This window comes from Capsella rubella, unplaced genomic scaffold, assembly GCF_000375325.1.
Source record: "Capsella rubella cultivar Monte Gargano unplaced genomic scaffold, Caprub1_0 scaffold_5, whole genome shotgun sequence".
Lineage (NCBI taxonomy): Eukaryota > Viridiplantae > Streptophyta > Magnoliopsida > Brassicales > Brassicaceae > Capsella > Capsella rubella.
Window position 1 is genome coordinate 9,895,644 of NW_006238919.1, and position 23,061 is coordinate 9,918,704.

General features: G+C 37.8%; 6 protein-coding genes across 10 annotated transcripts; 3 read left to right on the top strand and 3 right to left on the bottom strand.

The window, feature by feature from the left end:
* Window positions 1-1,139: 1,139 nt before the first annotated feature.
* Window positions 1,140-3,879, bottom strand: LOC17886387 (interactor of constitutive active ROPs 5). 2 transcript variants are annotated; one of them, XM_006291204.2, is made up of 4 exons: window positions 3,683-3,879; window positions 2,660-2,758; window positions 2,385-2,556; window positions 1,140-2,263 (listed from the first exon to the last, which is right to left on the bottom strand). In XM_006291204.2, exons 2-4 carry the CDS (start codon window positions 2,677-2,679, stop codon window positions 1,262-1,264), a joined length of 1,194 nt encoding a protein of 397 aa, XP_006291266.1. In that variant the 5' UTR covers window positions 2,680-2,758; window positions 3,683-3,879; the 3' UTR covers window positions 1,140-1,261. The 2 variants fall into 2 exon arrangements, with proteins under 2 accessions (XP_006291266.1, XP_023638355.1); XM_023782587.1 differs by lacking the exons at window positions 2,660-2,758; window positions 3,683-3,879 and having other exon boundaries at window positions 2,385-2,618.
* A 1,028-nt stretch (window positions 3,880-4,907) lies between these two features.
* On the top strand, window positions 4,908-9,422 carry LOC17887183 (pentatricopeptide repeat-containing protein At3g53360, mitochondrial). 4 transcript variants are annotated; one of them, XM_023783366.1, is made up of 5 exons: window positions 4,908-5,013; window positions 5,629-8,187; window positions 8,311-8,379; window positions 8,536-8,922; window positions 9,038-9,422. In XM_023783366.1, exon 2 carries the CDS (start codon window positions 5,816-5,818, stop codon window positions 8,120-8,122), a length of 2,307 nt encoding a protein of 768 aa, XP_023639134.1. In that variant the 5' UTR covers window positions 4,908-5,013; window positions 5,629-5,815; the 3' UTR covers window positions 8,123-8,187; window positions 8,311-8,379; window positions 8,536-8,922; window positions 9,038-9,422. The 4 variants fall into 4 exon arrangements, with proteins under 4 accessions (XP_023639134.1, XP_023639136.1, XP_023639135.1 ...); XM_023783368.1 differs by having other exon boundaries at window positions 8,536-8,860; window positions 9,019-9,422; XM_023783367.1 differs by having other exon boundaries at window positions 8,536-8,860.
* LOC17886153 (DNA-binding protein S1FA1) lies at window positions 9,166-10,108 on the bottom strand. Its single transcript, XM_006292075.2, has 2 exons — window positions 9,982-10,108; window positions 9,166-9,578 (listed from the first exon to the last, which is right to left on the bottom strand). The coding sequence occupies exons 1-2, from the start codon at window positions 10,006-10,008 to the stop codon at window positions 9,375-9,377; spliced, it is 231 nt and encodes a 76-aa protein (XP_006292137.1). The 5' UTR covers window positions 10,009-10,108; the 3' UTR covers window positions 9,166-9,374.
* A 241-nt stretch (window positions 10,109-10,349) lies between these two features.
* Window positions 10,350-13,097, bottom strand: LOC17886492 (L-type lectin-domain containing receptor kinase VIII.1). Its single transcript, XM_006292990.2, has one exon. The coding sequence runs from the start codon at window positions 12,656-12,658 to the stop codon at window positions 10,514-10,516; it is 2,145 nt and encodes a 714-aa protein (XP_006293052.1). The 5' UTR covers window positions 12,659-13,097; the 3' UTR covers window positions 10,350-10,513.
* A 623-nt stretch (window positions 13,098-13,720) lies between these two features.
* Window positions 13,721-17,949, top strand: LOC17886695 (WD repeat-containing protein 20). The gene is made up of 11 exons (XM_006292207.2): window positions 13,721-14,168; window positions 14,438-14,755; window positions 14,852-14,960; window positions 15,046-15,139; window positions 15,508-15,595; window positions 15,679-15,762; window positions 16,002-16,098; window positions 16,184-16,271; window positions 16,412-16,517; window positions 16,598-16,690; window positions 17,199-17,949. The coding sequence occupies exons 1-11, from the start codon at window positions 13,986-13,988 to the stop codon at window positions 17,622-17,624; spliced, it is 1,686 nt and encodes a 561-aa protein (XP_006292269.1). The 5' UTR covers window positions 13,721-13,985; the 3' UTR covers window positions 17,625-17,949.
* Window positions 17,950-21,049: 3,100 nt separating this feature from the next.
* Window positions 21,050-22,763, top strand: LOC17884783. Its single transcript, XM_006290403.2, has one exon. It carries the CDS (start codon window positions 21,149-21,151, stop codon window positions 22,547-22,549), a length of 1,401 nt encoding a protein of 466 aa, XP_006290465.1. The 5' UTR covers window positions 21,050-21,148; the 3' UTR covers window positions 22,550-22,763.
* The last annotated feature ends 298 nt before the right edge of the window (window positions 22,764-23,061 follow it).

Genomic DNA, 23,061 nt, shown 5'->3' on the forward strand with positions numbered 1-23,061 from the left:
TTTTTTTATTTCTTCCCATTTTTTTCCCCCACTGTTGACAAAATAAAAACCAAAAAAAAAAAAAAAATTCAACAATATTCATTTTTAAAAAAAATATTTTTCTAAACAATATTCATTTTTCTAATTAGGTGAAAAAGTAGCAACAGAATATGGAATATTTAATTTTTGTATGATATATTATTTCTCCCTACTTTATTATTATACACTTAAGTACTTTTTTTTAACACTTAAGTACTATTTTAACACTTAAGTACTTAAGCATCTAATTTATCAAACAGATTTTTCTTTATACTATGTAACTTATCTAAATAGTTGTTACAGATAAGTGATTTGCTCAGTAAATTAGTAATGTTATTTTGTATGTGATTGACTAGTCTAATTTAACCAAATGAATGTGTGAGACCGGTTTTTTATGTTATATTTATCATTTTAAACAGTTTTTATTGTGTCGTCTAAACTTAAACGTGTAAAAAATAAACACAAATTTTGCAATAAACCTAGTAGTGAAAGTGAAATCACTTAAAATCTAAAAATGGGTTATTAGATTGTATAGAAAGGGTGAATTCTCAGCCATAAAAAAAGAAAGTCAAACCTTTTCATGAAGTGGATTTGGTTGTCCATCACAAAGACAGTCCGGTAGGTCCTCTATAGCGTTGAGTGCGCAACAAAAGAACAGTTGACGGAAGAAAATGGCAGAGAGGAGTCTCGAACAACTGAGAGATCATGATGTGGCTTCCTTACAGTACTTTCACATTTCTACTTTTACATTCTCTATACATATTTTAAGAGTTCTTAGTTTTGGTTTACAACACTCTACAATCAACTTTTACAATCTTGTAGTTTGTGGACTTTGTCAGTTTTTAGATTCATGTAACCCGGGTCGAACAAGGGACCTTCATATATACTCTCTAGTCTCTAGAATTTGTCTTTAGTGAATCAGTCCAAAAAAAGAAAATAAAATCTGAATAAATAATCATAATTAGTACTTCTCTGCAAATTGTGTAAATACATGTTTTCAAGAATCCAGATGGTCCGTAGCAGTTTTAGAAAAGAAATCTGACAAGTAGGGTAATAATTTCAAGTCTTGTATATAAAAGATATCATCACTTTAACAAAATACAGTTTTCATCAACAACAAATGTGGCAACGTTAACAACAAGATCAAATCAAATCGAAATTTTGCAAATTTACATAACAGCAATAATGCCATTTCTCAAATTCTATTATAAGGAGAAAAAAAGAATCAGTATTATTATTAGTATTACTTGTGGTTTTTCTTGAGTAACACACCAAACTTCTTCAACATTTTGCTAGTCTCAATAGAATCTGTTCTCTCCTCATTATTGTTCAGTATAGATGCTGCTGTCTCCGCAGCTTTCCTCCACTGCTCACACTGAACCTTCACTCTTCTAAGCTCAGCTTCCATGGCTTCTGTGTTTGCGGTTTCCACTTTCTTCTCCATTGCACTCTTTAGAATCTGCAACTCCATCTCCTTATCCATTAAACTCCCTCTCACTTCCATCAAATCCGATTCAAGCTTCTTCATATCGCCTGTGAAGTCATCTTCTTTCTTCTTATCCATTAACTGTTTGCGCAAATCTTCGATTTCACCTTTGGTTCTCTTCAGTTCTTCCATTAACTCGGACTCTCTCAGTGAATATCTTGACTTAACCGCCTCTGTTTGTTCGTAAGCGCTTCTTATCTGCAATGTGCTCTGTATATACTCTTCTTGGTACCTTGTCTCTGCTACTTCAACTGCAGATTTCAGTTGGCTAATCTCATTCCTCGCAAGATTCATTGCTTCTTTCAGCTCTTCCACTTCCATTGATGATGATGAGCCTCTGCTGTTTGCTCTTTCTTCCTCGAGCTGTCTAACGAGTTTCTCCAAAGACCTTGCCTCGAATCTAGACTGCTCTAGCTCGGACTCGGACTCAAAGAGCTTCGATTTCAGTTTCTGAACCTCGTTAATGGCAGAAGACAAAGCAGCTGAATCCATTCCATGTTGTCTCTGCATAGATTCAAGCTCAGACTGCCATGTCCTGTCTCGCTCCTGTGAGAGTTTACGCAGCTCCTCAATTCTTGAATCTTCGGAGGCATTGATCTCCATTAACTGATGCTTGGCATCTTCAGCTTCTTCTTGAGCTTCCCTCTTCAATGCTTCTGATCTGTTTAGCTCTTCTTTTGCCTTCTTGAGCTCTTCTTGAAGCTGAGATATCTGAGATTCAAGTTCCGGTATCCTTCCTCCTGTCCGCTTCTTCTGAATCTTGAAAAGCAACAACCATACATTTCAAACTCGATCACACGACTGAGTTCTTTACAATATAATTAACATATATACAACTTGTATACACAACAAAATCAACAAACATTAACTGCAAAAGTACCTCATTGAGAGGGATCCTTGGAGAGCGACGATCAGCTACTACTTTCGGGATTTGAGTTTTCGATAAAGTCTTGGCTTTTGGATCGGATTCTGCTCCGCTTGGCTTGAGTCTCCGAGTAACTTTGGGAGCTGGTAAAGGAGACTTCTTCTGTGGCAGCTCCAATGATCCCGGCCTATCACACACAATTATTACAATCACAATCGCATTGAAACAGATCAAAAACTCCAAGAGCATTCACAACAAGAACAGCAAAGTTAAGAGTTGAGATGCATCACCTTGATTTTGGAGTCTGCATTTTTCTGAGATGAAGAGTTTAAAAACCTTTTCTCTTTTAGGAAATAATCAATGGCGTTATGATTGCTTGTTTGAAGAATCTGACAAATAATACATGACGACCAATTAATTGTGTGAGAAAGAAGCAACAGAGTAGAAAAAAAAAAGATTATCATAAACATATAGACAACAAACTCAAAGGAGATAGATAGAAAGCTTAAGCAAGTGTAGAAGAAAAAAACAAACACAAGGATACAGATTTAGCTTCAAAGAGACTCATAGTGCCACCAAACGAAAGCAAAGGACACAGCAAATGAATATAAAACCTTTTGAAAGTGTATTTAGAAACAAAGTTGCCGTCAGTGTGATCTATCAAATCCCCTCCCTCAAAGATAAACCCTATTACAAGCAAAGAAAGCACCAATATCTTCCACATAATCTTTTTTGGTTTTTAAAGTCACCAATCTTTTTTTTATATTTAAATTAATTTTTTTTTTTTTTTTGGAATTATTGGGGAGAAGAGACAGTTTCTTGTCATTTTGTAATGTGAGATTTGGTCTCATTGGGTGGATCTTCCCAAAAAAAGAAACATATAGATCCAAACACAAACTACCCAGAACAAAACTAAAATTCGGTTTTAACATACTGTATGTCTAAAAACTAGAATCTTTTTAACATTCTCTGCAAAAAGGGTTTTTACATAAACACAGTTTTGCTTTTTGCAGGAAAAAACACAAAGATTTGACTGAATCTTTAAGCTACCAACCAAAAGAATAAAAGAGTTAGCTGATTTGAGTAGACGAGAGATGTTAAGCAAATTTAAACCTTAAACCAACCAAAGATTTACACTTTCTACAGCAAATTAGTAGAAAACAAACTAGTAAGCACCTTTAAAAGATTGATAAACTTCTTCGGAAATGAAGGGGAAATAGAAAAATATGTCACTAAAATTAAGAATAAATCATGTGAAGAAGGAAGAGAACAAAAAATTTGAGACATTGACAAAGTCGTGAAGAAATATTCACCTACACCGTCGATTTAGCTTCCTTATCTTTAGGTTGGATTAAAATTGAGAAAAACCAAAATGGAGAGAATTGCAGAATCAAGCCAAGCCACGAGAACTTTAAAAAATGAAAATTGATCTTTCAGAACCAATCTATTATAGTTGGTTTGCTCTCTATCTCTCGTCTCGTCTCGTCTGATTTTGTTTTTTCTCACTGGTGGACGGACTCACGGAGTCGTTTTTTCCCACTGAAGAAGAACATTTACTTTTTCTAACTTATTGAAAAAAAAAAAAAAATTATTATCAAAAGTAACCCCTCAAGTAATGATTATGCTGTTTCCACCTCGCTTCTTACTAATTAAAATATTTACTTACCTTGGGTATAATAATAATAATCCTTTACGTTGGATTCCTTTTTTTGTTATTCTTGCAAAAATTAATTGGATAATCAAATTTGTTTTTTTATTTTGGTTGGGGGGGGGGTTGATAAAGAAATGTGACAATAATAAATATCAGGGGCTATTTTGAAATTAAATGATAGAATGGACCGAAAAGTAGAAGAACGTGGAGGGGGCGTTTATTCAGCTACGCGCCTTGTTGACGCGCCCGTGTCACGTGCTCTTGTTTGCCCTCATTTTGCTGCTCTACTTGTTATTATGCCCAACAACAACGAACCGTCACTCACTCACTCACGCAACCACAAGTCACAAACTACACAAGGACACTAACCTAGCCTGCTTCTCTATATCTATCTATATTCAACCAGTCCGATAGCAACATGTATGTTAATAGAAATGTCGTCACGGGAATGGTTTTGCTTTTGGGTGTTGCATGTATTGAATTCAACAAAAATACCACTGAACAACTCCAAATTCAAATCCATTATTATCTTTATAAAGAATGGTACTTGGAAGAGTAGATAAGAACATGTGCCGTGTGTTGTTGTTGTTGTGACGATGTCGAGACGTTAAACATGAACACGTTTTTGTTTCCATTTTGATTTTTGTAAAGAACTCTAATTTGCGTACTTCTGTCCATCAATTACTTCAGATCTCATTGGATTCATTACTCTGATTAATATTTTGACCAAAGTGTTCAAACTTGTAGGTTTGGGGTGAAGTTTAAACGGAACTTAGTTTGGGGTTAAATTTGTAAATTTAAAAAACTCAGCACTCGTTAATTGTTTCCTCCCGCGCCATCTATCTCGCCACATCCTCCGATAAATTTTTGCCACGGCCGGCGTTTCCGATTCCTCTCCCCGTAGCACGGTGGTAGTTTCCAGCTTTATCCGTCACTAATTCACCTTCTATTTCTCCGGTTCTGATATCGTTGCAACTTGCAAAAACAAACAAGGTTTGCGTCTTTCTCTGTTTTGACTTGGTGTTGATCATGTGTGCTTGTCGCATTGATTAGTGAGCTATATTGGTGTGTCGTTTCTAGTTTATAATGCACAATAGTAGCGTTTCCTCCTGCAACTTTTAAAGTTCAAACCTTTGGCTATCGGTTCTCTGCGTGCTCTGTCATTGTACACCAACTGCTCGATAAAATGTCTGTTACATCTATTCTTTGACTTATGGTGCCTCAACTGTTGCGTTAGTATACCTTGTTATTCTCTATTGAACTGGAAACTGGTTAGTAATGACGAAAATTATTAAGTTGTGATTGGTGTGTGTTGAGCTGATGAGCTTCTAATAGCTTCTAATTCATTCTTTTCAACGGAAAATGATAACTAGCCTAACGCTTTCAACAACAACAAAAAGAATGAAACAATGGAACCACTCTGTTGCTAAAGCATTAAAATGATGTGGAAAATGTCCTCATGATTCATTTTGTTAGTCACCTTGTAATTGTGGGGACAACTGATAGAATTTGTGAACTTAACTGGCTTGGTTTAGAGTTTTCATAGAATTTGAGTGATGTATATATCTGGTATTTGATTACTTTTTTTTTTGTCTCTCTTTGAAACAGGTCCGTCCTGATATCCCAACTAGGGAAGACTGGCCTCCTGTTCACATACTTATGACTATATGAGTATTCACATGAAACTTCAGTTGTTCCTTTTTGAAGAATTTGATACAATGGATCCTATTTCCGTCATCCTCGACAAAGGGACTATTTATTATGATAGATTCTTTTGCTAGGAAGGTTAACTAAAATGGCAAAAACGTTAAGATTGGGGGTTAGAGTTTCCTTCAGCAACAGTCAGGTGCCGGCAACACCAAGTGCTGTATCAACCATCAAGACCGAAGAGTTAATGAATGATCACATAAATTCGCTATGTAAAAATAATTTCTACCGGGAAGCATTGGATGCGTTTGATTCTGCGCAAAAGAACTCAAGCTTCAAGATAAGGTTAAGAACCTACATCTCTTTAATTTGTGCTTGCACTTCTTCGAGATCTCTAGGACAAGGCAGAAAGATACATGATCACATTTTGAAATCCAACTGCAAGTATGATACTATTCTTAATAATCACATTCTTAGTATGTATGGGAAATGTGGCTCGCTGAGGGATGCTAGAGAGGTTTTTGATTTTATGCCTGAAAGGAATTTGGTCTCTTACACATCTGTGATTACTGGCTATTCCCAGAACGGTCAGGGAGCTGAGGCAATAAAATTGTACTTGAAAATGCTTCAGGAAGATTTAGTGCCTGACCAGTTTGCATTTGGAAGCATCATCAAAGCATGTGCGAGTACTGGTGATGTTGGGTTAGGGAAGCAACTGCATGCTCAAGTCATTAAGTTGGAATCTAGTTCTCATCTTATTGCTCAAAATGCTCTGATTGCTATGTACGTTCGTTTTAGTCAAATGTCAGATGCCAGCAAAGTGTTTTATGGTATCCCATCTAAGGATCTAATTTCGTGGAGCTCAATAATTGCAGGGTTCTCGCAACTTGGGTATGAGTTTGAAGCCCTGAGCCATTTAAAAGAAATGTTGTCTTTTGGTGTTTTCCAACCAAATGAATATATATTTGGTAGTTCTTTAAAAGCTTGTAGCAGTCTCCTTAGACCAGATTATGGTAGCCAAATACATGCGTTATGCATTAAGTCGGAGTTAGCTGGAAACGCAGTTGCAGGCTGTTCGCTCTGTGACATGTATGCGAGATGCGGTTTCCTGACTTCGGCAAGGAGAGTATTTACTCAAATAGAAAGACTTGATACAGCATCATGGAATGTGATCATTTCTGGACTTGCAAATAATGGTTGCGCTAATGAGGCTGTATCAGTTTTCTCTCAGATGAGGAATTCTGGTTTTATTCCTGATGCCACCTCCTTGCGTTCTCTGCTTTGTGCTCAGACAAACTCAATGGCCTTGTGTCAAGGCATGCAAATTCACTCTTTCATTATCAAGTATGGTTTCCTGACAGATCTTTCAGTTTGCAACTCTCTGCTTACCATGTACACCTTCTGCTCGGACTTGTATTGTTGTTTTAGGATATTTGATGACTTCAGAAACAACGCAGATTCTGTCTCTTGGAATGCTATTCTGACAGCATGTTTGCAACACGAACAGTCAGTAGAGATGTTGAGATTGTTTAAGCTTATGCTTGCGTCTGAATGTGAGCCAGATCACATAACCATGGGTAATCTGTTGCGGGCTTGTGTAGAAATTTCATCTCTAAAATTGGGAAGTCAAATCCATTGCTATAGTTTGAAAACCGGGTTGGTTCTTGAGCAATTTATTATAAATGGACTGATTGATATGTATGCCAAATGTGGATCACTGTGGCAAGCCAGAAAGATCTTTGATTCAATGCATAACCGAGATGTAGTTTCATGGAGCACTTTGATAGGTGGATATGCACAGTCTGGATTAGGAGAGGAAACTCTCATCTTGTTCAGGGAAATGAAATTTGCGGGAATAGAGCCAAATCATGTAACATTCATTGGTGTTTTAACTGCCTGTAGTCATGTTGGGCTGGTGGAAGAAGGCTTACAGCTGTATGCAAGCATGCAAACTGAACACGGGATTTCACCAACAAAAGAGCACTGCTCTTGCGTGGTTGACTTGCTGGCTCGTGCTGGCCATTTAAATTTAGCTGAGAAATTTATCAATGAAATGAAGTTGGAACCTGATGTAGTAATCTGGAAGACTCTACTCTCTGCATGTAAAACCCAAGGAAATGCTGATCTCGCCAAAAAGGCTGCTGAAAATATTTTGAAGATCGATCCTTTCAACTCTACAGCTCATGTATTGCTTTGCAGCATACATGCTTCTTCTGGAAATTGGGAAGATGCTGCATTGTTGAGGAGCTCGATGAAAAAGCAAGATGTAAAAAAAATCCCGGGACAGAGTTGGATCGAAGTTAAGGAACAAATTCATATATTTCTGGCTGAAGATGTTCTTCATCCAGAAAGTGACGATATATATACAGTCCTGCACAACCTCTGGTCGCAGATGCTAGATGAGTGTAATCCACAACAAAAGAAAAGACTTCAGTTTATTCATGAGACTAGATAGATGGAATTTAAGTGATGTTTATTTCTCGTCTAAGCATGAACAGAGAATGCCATCGCGTCTCAGCTGTAAGTTGCATCTTCTTCCTCCTTGCTCTTGCAATCATGTCTCATCTTCTCTGCTTGCTTAGATAAATGATGTCGATAGACCTCTCCTTTTTTCTCATTTATTTTATTTGGAATTTCCTGCAGTCTGTTGCCATGGTCTTGGTGCAGCGTACAGAGCAGACAGTGTGTCTGTTAATTAAGGCATTTGATGAGGTATTATTTCACTTGATTGCAACAAATTCTTGTTCTGTTTCATATTTTTGGTTACCTATTGAGTATTCTTGAAAGACAGTTTCCTTATTGCTGCTTACGTTATGACAATTTTCAAGAGTCTTAATGTTTTCTATTCTTGTTATATTCGATTTGCAGCTGTAGGAGAACTGATCACCACATTGGATTGCAGCACCCAAGCGGTATGGGATGGGATATAAATTCAGTGCTATATCTATGACTAAAAAAGGATACATCTCCATTCTATCTGATGAGCTGAAGTTTCAGTAAAGATGATTCGAAGAAGGCTGAAAAGGAAAAATATCTTCTGGGTATGACTTGAGTCTCCTCCCCTACACTGTATTCTTATCAAACCAGTGAAGTTGCATGCTCTAGGTGGCTAAAAAGAATGATAGATAGGGGATTTTCACGTTCCCTGAGATTGGCTGCTTTTTGATGTTGGAATCCTTGTGGATGTTTCCAGGTATGAACATGTAAAAGCTCCAAACACACAAATCTCCTCTTTAGAGAATTTTGTTACATCCGGTCAGACAATACCTATAATTTGCTACTAAATATACTATATACAAACATTGAATATGAGTACTCGATGGATCTTGATTTGAATGAACAACCAAATAGATCATCTTTATCTCTATAGGTATTTAGTCTAGCAAAAGCCAGACTGGTTTATAGGCAGCGAGGAGCCGAGGATAATGAAGACGAACAAGGAAACCGAGAAACATTTTGATAAGTTAAATGATATCAAAGATGATGAGAGAGACTCTACAGCTGCAACAAAATGTATGTATGAAGAAGGCAAAACTAGTCAGACCAAAACAATAGTCTACACTCTCCATGTGAAATCATACAGGACTCAAGATAATCCTCATTGACAGAAGTAAAAGGAAGAAAAAAAACCCTACAAGGATGAAATGTGGTAACCAAACAAAAAGAGCTTTGAACGAGGCACAACCGAAGCTAAGCTGGCTTTTTATTTATTCTCCAGGGACAGGAACTCCTTGCTTGAGCTTCTCGCGCTTGAGCTTCTTTTTGGAAACCGGCTTCTTCTTCCTTGGAGGTAGGTTCTTCTGAGCATACACATAAAGCACGTAGTTGGCGATTAGGAACGCAAGAAGCGGAACTCCAACAACAAGCAGCACGATTAATCCCGGGTTCATTCCTTTGGCTTCAGCAGCCGCCTGTGCCAATGTCAGAGACCAATGCGTTAGCATAAATGATACCATACACAAAAACAATGTATCAACATATTGGCACATATAAAGTGTAATAACCCAAATTGAAGGCAACAGTGAGCTATATTTTATGAAATCTCATTGATCCAGCGACTCAATCCAAATACGGAGAAAAGTATATATATATAACAAATTGTCCTGCAATGCATGCAACGAATTACATAACATATGATTTCCTAGGATCATTAACATAATAGCCGATATACTCAAAATTAATCACGAATCTAACCCCTAATTGCACATTCTGGGATCGCAGAAGAGGAGCTATAATGGTAAAATCATTTCGATTCCATCGAAAACACCGTTAAATTCTAACATAATCTGCAAGTCTAGAGACGATTGACGGTACCTTTCCAGCAAAATCGTCTCCGTCCATGATTACAATCCAGAATCTGTGAGATCAGCTCCAGTAACGTGCTACGAGGAGGAGGAGGAGGAGGAGGACAAAACCAGGATCTGTTTTCGAAAGAGAAGATTAATATTTAATACTACAAGACACAGACGACGAACCCACACGGAGATGATATATACACACGTGTTTTATCCACTACATAGTCACGAAAATCTTACTCAGACCCCCTTACTTTTCAGGTATTTCGATTTTAACCCGTATATTTTTTGTTTGTTGGTTTAAGCCCATAGCATATCTATCTAACCAAGGGTTGTTTAATCGAAATTGTGGCATTTTGAGATCAAAATTTCTATTACTTGCTTAAGTATTATAATGGCTTCTAAGTTTCTAAGCAATAAATTGTGTGTTCTCGTCTTACATACCTAGAAAGAGTTAAATGAATTGAATATTACAACACAAATCAAAATCTAATCAAATAATCAAAACACACAAAACACATTTGTCTGTTTCTCAACCCAATCATAAAGATCTATATCAAATGGTCATCGTCGCCTCTAATGATAACATTATGTTCCGGCACCGACCACGACGACGATCGGCTAGAATTTAACGCCACGGTATTGCAATCGGAGAGAGTGTCTTGCAAACTCAGCAACAAATGCGAAGTGCTGAAACTCATGGTTGGTCTAGACTTAGGCACAACCGGTACATCAGCCTCACCAATTAGCATTTGCACCACTGACCTCATAGTGGGCCTAGCTGCTGGATCCGGATGAGAACAAGCCAGGCCCACTACCATGACCCGCCACATCTCACCTTCATCAAACTTACCTTCAAGCCTTGAATCAGCCGCAGCCGAAACTTTCCCTTCTTTATACAAACCCCACACCCATTCTACTAAATTCGGATTTGACCCAACATTTTGTCTTTGCACATTCAAGTCCTTCTCGATCGGTCTTCTTCCACTAACCACTTCCAAAACCACCGCTCCGTAGCTAAAAACATCAGTCTTCTCTGTAGCACGACCCGTCAAAAGATACTCCGGCGCTAAATACCCCATCGTCCCGGCGGCAACAGTCGCTTCCGGCGACTTATCGTGCTCAATCTGTCTGGCCAATCCGAAATCTCCAAGCTTGGCATTGAAATTCTCATCTAACATTATATTACTACTTTTAACATCTCTATGAATCACTTGATTCTCACACTCTCTATGTAAATAAGCTAGAGCAGATGCAACACCAAGCAAGATCTTTTTCCGATGATCCCACGGTAACGTGAACCGTGACTCGAACAACGCTTTATCAAGCGAACCATTTGGCATAAGATCATAGACTAACACAATCTCACCTTTCTCGTGACACCATCCTTGTAATCTCACGAGGTTTCTGTGTCTTAAGCTTCCGATTATGGATAGTTCCGATAAAAACTCGTTCTTTTTGTCTTGTGAGCTGTGACTGCATCGTTTAACGGCGACGATGTCTCCGGTCTCCGGTAATATTCCTCTGTAAACGACTCCGAAGGCTCCGTGTCCGATGATTCGGCTCTCGTTGAAGTTCTTTGTGCCGGCTTTGAGTTCTTTGTAGCTGAACTCTTTAGGAGCTTTGATGATCTCCGATGCGAAAGAATCAGATCTCTCGACGCGTTTGAACTTTTTGGAGTAGACCCAGAACAAAGCTCCGGCGAATAGTGCTAAAAAGAAAGCTCCGGCGGTCACTACTCCGGCGATTGCTCCGCGGTTCTCTTTGCAAAAGCTGTTGTGGCAAGGAGAAGACGAAGTTTTCGATTGAGTGTTGCTAGAGATCGGTTGCGCTGAAGAAGACGGTTGTGACGCTAACGGCGGCGGAGAGTTCACCGAATTAGCTTTCGGATTCATTAAATTAGCCCGAGGAGGAGGTGACCCGGTTCCGGATCCAGAACCCGACCCGAACGATGAGCTGAAGCTCCACCATTCAATACTGTGACTCTCTGTACTTCCCTGAGTTGAACCGGAGAATCCAACGAACATGAAATCGTTCACGTATCGATCTAAATCCAGAGGGAAAGACAAAATCGGAACTTTAGGTTTCAGATTCGAGTAAGAGACTGATACGTTGAAGACCCGACTCACTCCGTCGTATTCGATCCATGAATTGATTGTGTTGCCGCTCTTGAGATCGATGTTTACGGTGCCAAGATCATCTGAAACAGAGGAGACGACGCCGTTTACGTCGAATCCCACATGGTTACTATTAATGTCTTTAAAGTCCACGTCCATTAGAGTATCGAACTCGACGGCGACGAATTTTGAACCGGAACCGGTAGGACCGGTGAGTCCAAGCGAGCCTCCGGCGAAGCCGATTGTGTTTTCGTCGGGGGCAATGACGAAAGCGAGACCACCGCCGATGGAAGAAGGGTTGACATTTGTGATTGAAAAGGAGAAAAAAGTGGAGAAGCTTGTCGGAAAGTGAGTTCCGGGTTGTCGGAATCTGATTGGGTTAGAGTATAAGACTTTTCCGGAACCGGAGTTAGGGACAGAGAGGTCACGCGTGAGGCTAACGATTCCGTTGCTTAGACGAGCGTCACCGAGGAGCTTAAGGTTACTTATGGCTAATGTGGAAAAATCAAACTCTGTAGTAGTAGCTCCATTGAAGAAGCAAAGCAAGATTGAAATGAAGAAGAGGAGTAAGAGAGACATTAACGGTGAGCAGAGAGATGTTTTCAGAGAAGAGCCATTGGAGAAGAAGAAGAAGAAGAAAAGATTCTTAATTTGAGAGATTGAGAAAGAGAGATTTGATGAAAGTCACGGGATGTGTATTGGGGCAATACTTTGCTTGGAGTAAAGTAAAGGAGAGGAAGAGACAAAGGAATAATATTGGAGAAAGATGAGAAAGCAGAAAAAGAAAAAGAGAATCCAAAGAGACAACGAATGAAGTCAGACAAGTGGATAGAGATGTAACGCCACGTGGGTGCTCCCAACGGCTATGTCTCTTTTTGTTGTCTGATTTTTTTTCCAATTGAGAAAAATTGTTGTGATGTCAAAGTGACTTTTTGGTTTTCTGATTTTCTCACTATTATAACTACAAGTAACGGTCGTCGCACTTCTGCACTTGTATCATCCATCTTATTATAGTCGTTGTCGTTCGTTGAAGCTAAAAGAGAAGCACCATAAAGTATCCAAAACTTTTTGGGTAATTGACGGATTCGTTTCTTTTTCCTTCCAAAAGCGTCCTTATGATACACGGATTTGAACATGGACGGCAATACAATAACACACTAATACACTATTGTCACCCGATTATAGTTTTTTTCCATCTAAAGTTTCCGAAACATCAAACCAAACATGTAGTTTGGATTCTTTCTAACAAAAACGGAGATAATCTACTTTTATGTCATCAAGAAACTGAACCAAAACCAAATTAAGGGCTGCCTTTCACAAAACATAACCCACGAATTCCAAAACAAAGCCTAACATTGACCATCCGAGGGTTAAAAGGCCGTAATTATTATTTGTCATCAATTGATAGATAACGGGCTTCAAAGTGGGCTCGATAAAGTTTAATGACGTCAGAACACGTGATCTATGCGTATCAGAAACCCGAAACCGAATAAACTAACCCGACCCATCAAGATCAAAGTATCTTTACCCGTTAAATCTTTCTAGGAGAATCGCAACCGTTGATTGTAATGACTTTATTAATTCGCCTCCGAGTCAAAAGCTTGGTTGTGATGGAAAACAAGTAGTTGCATATGATATATCATAATAACCTCTTTTGATTCGGTAAGCCATTTGGAGAGAGAGACCTCAGAAGAAGAGGAGTTTTGATTCTTCGGCCGAGACTTTTACTGATTTAACATCGAAGAAGAGGGGCAGAAGAAAAAGGGGAAAACAATTTCTGGGTTTTGATTTGGGTGAGAGATAACAAACCCTAAGGGGTCGTGTGGAATCGTGATCAGATGCTATTGAGTCGACGATTAGAGAAGACGAAGAAGAAGAAGAAGAGTAGCAAGCAAAAAAACACAACATGATGAACACTTCTAATGGAATGATATCTGGGCCATCTTCAACGTCTTCACCTGCGGCGAATCCTCAGTCGCCCGGAATTAAGACTTATTTCAAGACGCCTGAAGGCAAGTATAAGCTCCACTACGAGAAAACGCATTCCTCTGGTCTCCTTCACTATGCTCATGGCAAAACGGTTACTCAGGTGAAGATTTTGATTTTGGGGTTTTTGGTTTTTTATACTTTGATTTGTTTCTCTTATTGAAGTTTATATTTGTTTATATATAATTCGATTGGGAAGCATTTGGCTTTGAGATTTCTAATTATTTGAATCGGAAACTTGAGGGAATTAGTATTGATCATGGATTTTTAAGCTAGTGAATATGCATAAGAATGCATAAGGGTATTAGTTGATCAGTTGGTTTCACTAGCATTTGCTTCTCGATGATGGAATTGGGAAACTTTTGTTGCCAGGTAACTCTAGCACAGCTTAAGGAAAGAGCTGCTCCTACGACCCCAACTGGTACTTCTTCGGGTTACAGTGCTAGTAGTGGATTCCGTTCAGCAACAGCGAGGTTGCTAGGCACGGGAAATGGGAGTCGTGCGCTTAGTTTTGTTGGAGGTAATGGAGGAGGCAAGAATGTGAGTGCAAGTTCGAGGATTAGTGGGTCTTTTGCTGCTTCTAACTCTAGCACTTCGATGACAAATACAAATTTTGATGGGAAAGGAACTTACTTGGTCTTCAATGTGAGTGATGCTATTTTTATCTGTGACCTGAACTCACAAGACAAGGTAATTACTTATCTTCTTTGTTTTCCTTTCACCGATTTAGCTGAAATGTTCTGTTTTTCTTTGGATGTAATGGTTTAGGAAACTTCTTTAATGTAGGATCCAGTAAAGTCTATCCATTTCAGTAACTCAAACCCTATGTGCCATGCTTTTGATCCGGATGCTAAGGATGGGCATGACTTACTTATTGGGCTAAATTCTGGGGATGGTAATTCAAAATTTGAGCTATTATTTTTCACCTCTCATCTAGATGCCTTGTCTTATGGATTTATTGGTATGATGTGTTATTGTAGTGTACACAGTATCACTGAGACAACAGTTACAGGATGTCTCCAAGAAGCTTGTTGGTGCACTGCACTATAACAAAGACGGTTCTGTGAATAACAGGCAAGATTCTATCTTTCTTGTGTATTTAATTTTTCCTCGTACCTTTCTACTGTGTTATTCTTTGTTAGTGACACTTGAAGAATCGATATTACTGGTTCACATTTGCTTTGTCTATGGATCTCGATGTGTTCCTCGTTTTACTTCTGCTAGCATATCTGTCAGTGGAACCAAGTTATATAATTCATCTTCTGTCATTGTAATGGATTGTGTTCTAGGAAGCTCTTAGTGACAGTAGATTAGTTAAATTATAACAGAACAGGATGTTTTCCTAGAGGAGTACGTTTTTAAGTTGGCTAAGTTGAAAAATGAATATATTTTGGTGTCATGCATTCTCTAATTTTAAAATAAAGTTTGGTGCTTTGCAACAGTCGCTGCACTAGTATTTCATGGGTGCCTGGAGGTGATGGAGCATTTGTCGTTGCTCATGCTGATGGCAATTTGTACGTGTATGAGAAGGTAAGCTTAGATATCGTACATTTTTTTCTTGCTCATAAGTTGCCTGATTTTTTCTAATCCCTGATCCTAATTTAATTTAATAGAACAAAGATGGTGCCACTGACTCAACATTTCCTGCTATAAGAGATGCTACACAATTTTCGGTTGACAAAGCAAAATATAGCAAGGTTTGTGAATTTGCAACCATTTCATGAGATCCTTATATAGTTGCTGGAAGCGTGCATGTCTATCATCTACTAGGATCATCAGTTTCCAGTGGTCTCAATAAATTGTTGTATTACATTGTTGGTATATGGCCTTAATAAATTGCTGTTTTACATTGTTAGTATAAGATATTCATTCTTTCTTTTCTATCTTTGAGCATATTTCCATGTGCCTTTGTTCATTCCTGTGAGTATTCATGCAGAGTAATCCTGTTGCGAGATGGCATATCTGTCAAGGTTCAATTAACAGCATTGCATTCTCAAATGATGGGGCACACTTGGCGACTGTTGGAAGAGATGGTAAGGCGCCTCTATTATGTCTTATGGTCTTTTTCTTTCTCTATGTCTTAATTTATTAAGCATTAATATTTCTTACCGTTTACAGGCTATCTTCGCATTTTTGACTTCTCAACTCAGAAGCTAGTATGTGGTGGGAAAAGTTATTATGGTGCTCTGCTGTGCTGTTCATGGAGGTGATGGGATATAATTCCTTTGGCAACTTTTCTTCTTTTTTGATTTCACAAAATTTGTCTTAAATAGATGCCATCGGTGTGAGCATATTATCCCAGAATGATACTGCTTACTGACATTGTGATCCTATTGATACTGACAGTATGGATGGAAAGTACATTTTGACTGGAGGTGAAGATGACTTGGTTCAAGTATGGAGTATGGAAGATCGGAAGGTCGTGGCTTGGGGTGAGGGGCATAATTCGTGGGTAAGGTTCTTGATTTTTAGTAATATTTCTTTTGATTAACATAAACAGAACTTGACGAATGTCGGAATGATTTCTCTCAGGTAAGTGGAGTAGCTTTTGATTCCTATTGGTCGTCACCAAATTCTGATGGGTCAGGAGAGCATGTCATGTACCGTTTTGGGTCAGTTGGTCAGGTATTTTTTATGCATTTACCCATTTTTCTGGTTCTCATTTGCATTTAGCAAAGTTCTGAAATGTGCTTTAGATATGGGATTTGCGTTTAGATTATCTATATTACTCTGATGGCTCATTTCAGTGATGAGGAAAAGGAAAGATACAAGAGTTTATTAGAAGATAGGTTCTTAGGAGTTAGTATGATCAGAAATTAAGTGGAAATCTTATGATTTAATCACAGTATTGTAGCTTCTTAGGGTCTGACCATACATTTATTAACATATCAAATTATAGATAAAGATTTGTTGGTTTGTTAGAAAGTGGAGTCTTTCATTGTATGTAGCAGCCTTATGAAATGACACTGAGGAGATCATTTCCATAAACGTGTTGCCTGGAAGTCTTGTTTATCTAATTTAATTTGCTATAGAAAAACCATAGGCCCCTACAACAAAAATCTCTTGATTCTCCTATATATGAACTGGACATCTTTTGCCTTACATACTCTACTTTCCTCTGCTGCATCCCCAGGATACACAGTTACTTCTCTGGGACCTTGAAATGGATGAGATCGTAGTTCCACTTAGGCGACCACCGGGAGGATCTCCCACTTACAGCACGGGAAGCCAATCAGCTCACTGGGACAATGCCATACCAATGGGAACACTTCAACCGGCTCCTTGCAAACGCGATGTTCCGAAACTCTCACCAATCATAGCTCACCGAGTTCACACTGAGCCCCTCTCTGGCTTGATGTTCACACAAGAATCGGTCGTTACAGCTTGTCGAGAAGGACATATAAAGATCTGGACACGGCCCAGTGACTCAGAAACCCAATCCAACAGCTGCCCAGAAGCAAATCCTTCAAGTGCATTCCTGAGCACAAGCTCCCCCAAAGATAACAAAACTTCAATGAGCAGCAACAAGGTCATCAGTGGTTCTAGTTTCAAGCAATGACAGAGATGCTGTCTGAAAATCAGGTGCTATAATTTAGTCATGTTTTTTTCCTTCTAAAGTGAAAAAGAAACCTTAAAGAAAAAGCCCTGTGAATAAAATTCGACTGGGTTTGGTTTTTTATTCTTAAAGAAAGATCAGAATCTGAACTCTTGACTGTAAATTGGAGGCTGACAAAGTTTGTGGGCATAGAAGAGAAAATATATGGGTGAGAGACTAAAGAGAATTTTCGGATGTGATTATAAGAAAGAAAACAATATGTGTTCGTTCTCTCATCAGCCAATAATGCAACTTTTGTGCTTTTCAAAGAAGACACTCTTTATTTTCATGCTTTCTTGCAAACACTAAACGTCAACGATTCCTTCTCTGTTTTTTTTTTTGTTCATTTGGTTTCTTAGAAGTATTGTTAAGGATATGTATCAATCATACAGCACTATAAGAAATAAAGATAATAGATCCAATTCTTTAACAATGCGAACGACGCACCGTATCTCTGAACCATTGTTCATCATATTCCAAAGTCACATTTTGCCTCTCTGTGAGTTTCTTCTCTGAGACGCATTCCTTTAGGGTGAGCTAGCTGCCATGTCAAGAATTTATGTTGCCATTGACGGATGATGGGTCCTCCTCTTCCTTTGTTTTCGAGTTTTAGAGCTTTCCTGATATCACTTCCACGCACAAGTGGTTTATAACATTCCAAATAGGAAAAAAGATACCTACCTACATGAATTATGTTCCAATACATGGTCACACATACGAAATTTAAAAATGTACCTCTAACTACACAAATTATATGTATTGCATGCCCACATATATGAACTATATGTAGTCATGTCGCCAACATCACGAACATTTTTTCCGGTACACTTTTGTCCAGAATCCGGCATTGACCCGTTTGACCGGCATTGACCAATATAAATATTCAAAAAAAAAGATTTTTTTTTAAGTTTTTATTATTTTAAAAATATGTTTTTGAATCATTTATATTATTGTATAATTAAGAAAATATATACAATTTTTAATATAAAAATATTTTGTATATATATATTCAATGCATTGATTTTTATAATTAGTTAGTTTAGATAATTTCAAAACTAAAAAAAAAACTAATTAGGAATAATAATAATAAACAGAAAATTTTCCTATTTTTAAAAATATTCGGACATGAGTATCATTTGGTTTAATATTTGAATATTTAATATATAATATGTGAATTTTAAATATTAAAGCATTAGAATCAAACCAATTATGTGTGAATTTTATTCTACTAGTTATAAAAATCATTAGATCTTCTATCTTATAAATATTAAAAAGAAATATTGTGATTTTTTATTTATTTTAAGTGTTATTTTTTATTATTATTTTACCTAATTGGTTTTTTATTTTAGTTTAGTTTTGAAATTATCGAAACTAACTAATTATAAAAATCAATTCATTGAATATATATACAAAATATTTTTATATTGAATATTGTATATATATTTTTTAATTTACAATATTATAAATGATTTAATAACATAATTTCTAAATATTAAAAAACTAAAATTTATTTTTTTAATATTTGTGTTGGTCAACGCCGGTAAAACTGGTCAACGCCGGTAAAACTGGTCAACGCTAGATTCCGGCGAAAAGTGTACCGGAAAAAATGTTCGTGATATTGGCGACATGACTACATATAGTTCGTATATGTGGGCATGCAATACATATAGTTTGTTTAGTTAGGAATACATTTTTAAACTTCGGATGTGTGGCCATGTATTGTAGCATACTTCATGTAGCTGCGTATCTTATTTCCTTCCAAATACCATCAACATCCAGTCCCCTTAACAATGCTGTCTTCAATGATATGCCACAGGTCTTTAGAAGAAATCATACGAGTACTCTTTAAGTCTCGAGGAACAGGCAATGGTAAAAATTCTTTTTTAAACTAAACCAAACTCAATAGGTAAAGACAAACACTCCAAGAGGAAAAGTATGCGAAAATCAGATTTTTTTTTTTCTTTTCATTATTATATCCAACAGCTTAATCAGAAGCAAATCCCACGGCGAAGGAAACAAAAGAACAAGAACAAGAAAAATCCTACAAGTGCTCTCTCTATGTATTGTATTAATACTATCTTTTTAAAGTTAAAAAAACTAGTTATGTTTTGTTGATATATATACTTTTACACACGAGATTATTTCAACAATTGCGACTCAGTTTATTTTAATAGATTATTATTAACGGTATAGGTTGAAAGAGGAACCGTGACACGACCGACAAGAGATAAAAAATCAAGGGAAGACTCTCTCTCACCAACCGATTTTTTGGGCATATTCATTGCTTTGTCCACTCCTCTCTCTTAATCATACTTTTCTTCTCTTATGTCGTGAGTCATGAAGACAATAATGATACTATTACTTTTTACTTACATTGACAATTACCATACAACATCAACTTCGCAAAGAAAAAAAAAAAAAAAAATGAGAAAAAGATTCTAAAACTAGCACTCGAGAATCTTTAGTTTCTTACTGCATACATCCTCTTAGTAAATTTTGCATGAGTTAGATTTATTTCCAATTGAAGCATATGATGTGTAGGCACCACTCGAGATTCAAGACAGCTGGAACCAAAACCAATAATCAGATTGTTAGAAATATTCTTTCATGAAGTGTCGGTGGATTTTTTGATTCACTCTCCGAACCCCTAAACCATGCTCTATATTTAATGAGCATGTACATTCTAATAATAATTTAGTTGACATTATTATTAGGAAATAAAATATGAAACATATATAATTATTGGGTCCATCTCAACTGGTTTAATCGATTAATGATGTTTTTATTTGCAGATTGAAATTTCTTGAATTTTGTCTTTGATTTATAGACAAAATTGTAATGAGATGATGAGTTTATTAGGATTAAGGAAACTTAATCCGATAATATATAATTACTAGCTCATTGGGATTTGCGAGACACTTTACCGTATCTTATCATATCACACTTTAGTTTAACTCAAACGAAGGCTTTAAAACTAACCACGTGGCATGATGTCGTCATCACTACTTCTCTCTCTCTCTTCCTCGTCCCTTCGCAGTTGTCACTTTATTACTTCACTTGAGCTTCGAAGATCATAGATCTCTCGTGCCCTTCTGTTTCCAACTCCCTCTCTCTTCTGATTCCCACATCTAGCTTCCAAAATCCCTAATCCCCAAATCAGCATTTCCTTAAAAAAGTTCCAATCTTTTTGTAGAGAAGAGAGTTCGTCGTCGTAGTATGTAGCTAGATCTCGAGAAATTGCGTATGGTTCGATCAAAACAAAAAATGGATCTTTTGATGATACAGAGACGTGAATCGAGAAGGGTCTGGTTAGGATTACAAAATTCAATAGTTCTCCTCGTGGGTGGAAACCATACCTCCTCCAGGTTTTGCACTCGCTAAATCTCTTCTCTTCTTCTCCTCCCCCTCGGACAAAAATCTTATCTTTCAAACTCAAAACTCTTCGGATCTTGTTTTTTTAAAACTATTCGGGAAACTTCAATCCAACCATGGGCGTTGGAGTGCTGAAGCTGAAACTGATGCCTAGCTCATTCCGTAGGGGCGTGATCTTACGCGCCCTCGTGATCGTCTGCGCTTTCTCTGTTGTATCTGTTTTGCGAATCCTCGGCGGAGCTTACCAAGGTGATAATGATAAAACTACTCAGCCGTGTAAGGTTGACGAGTGCGCCGTGAATTTCGCGTTTCTGGGTCCGTTCCTCTTCTCAGGTAACGGGTTGTTGTCCAATAGATTCCTTAAACCCGTTTGGAACTATTTGGAGTCAGAGAAATGTAAGGACAACATTGATTTGACTACTCAAGTTGTCCGAGAGCTTACTGGTATGAATCTACTGAGTTATGATTCGAAAGCTCTCTGTATTGGTCGGAGATCGGTTTCAGCTGTTCTTGCTATGGATCGACAAGGTATCTCTGATGTTAGTGTGGCTTACATGCCACCTGTTTTCGCTTTCAAGCATAGGAAGTTCACAAGTGAGCTACATTACGAGGATGCTTCTTTTGGCTTTGTGTTTTCTATGGATCTTGAGACAGTTGCTGTCCCTGCTTCACTTGTTTATGAAATCGAGCGTATACTTAAGCCTGGTGGAACCGGTGCTATGCTTGTTGGCACTACTAGTGGATCTGACTCAAACGGGTTGGTCAGATCGGTTTCCCCTGTTTCTTCGTTGCTGAAGAATTCGAGTGTGGTTCATGTTGCTTCATTAGGGGAACAGGTTTTGGTCGTATTCAAGAGAGATGGTGAAGATAGTTTCCACTTGGATCAAACTCATCATCATGACCTTCCAGCTGATTGCTCGTCCGTTCTCAACAACCGACCATACATTCCATTATTGGAGCCTCTTCTGGAGGAAACACGAGCGGACTTTGAGAGACGGATTCATTACTTGCCCGAGTTCATTGATCTTTCTTCTAGGAAGAGGCTGGTTTATATTGATATCGGTGCAGCAGATCATCTTAAAGCCAGATCGAATTGGTTCTTCCCATCATACCCAATCGACAGGAAAGCTTTTAATAGCTACTTTGTGCATCACAACACATCTATCTTGACTTCTTATGTCAAAAGTCCCGGTATCACCTTCATCTATCATCCGGGACTCGCAGCAACTAAAGTAACAATAGCCGGTCCTGCAGATCAAGAGGAACCTTTTGTGGAAGATGATAGCTTTGATTTTCTAGCATGGTTCAAGGAGACAGCAAGCTTCGCTGATTTTGTGGTTCTGAAGATGAACACAAGCAAGGCTGAGCTAAAGTTTCTCTCAGACCTGATAAAGACAGGAGCCATCTGCTCAGTTGATGAACTGGTTCTTAACTGCACAGGGTACAGAGACTGCACTGGTATCTTTAAAAGCCTCAGAAACAGTGGCGTCTTTGTTCATCAATGGTGGGAAGACTAATAAGCTCAACAAATGAAGCTTAAAATACTAAAACTATGTTGTTTGTTAAGTTGGTGTTGTGTTGTTTTCTTGTTGCTACAATCTTTGCTCATGTATAGAGCAAAGCCACAGATGTTGCTCCAGCGACCCAGCACTTCTGTGGTGCTACCTAAATAAGCTGTCGTCGTGTTTTGTGTATGTGCTTCAATGAAGTTTGCTATGTTGTGTGTTTCTACTGGTTTTGATGCTCTGTTTATACAACTAGTAATCACAAGACCTGAACTCTTGTAGTACCAAAGTAGACGATCTACCAAAATACTTCTTAAGGAGAAACCGGAATTGGAGTGTCATTTGGCATATGTAGTCTAGTAATTCGAGTTCGAATGCGTGCCTATATATATTACAAGCAAGAACATTGGGAAGTTGTCTCTATAGAAAGTTACCAATCAATCAAGAGGAAAAACCCATCATCTCCATCATCATCAACTGTATTATTAATCCCATAAATCTCTTAAAGAACATACCTATTCCCT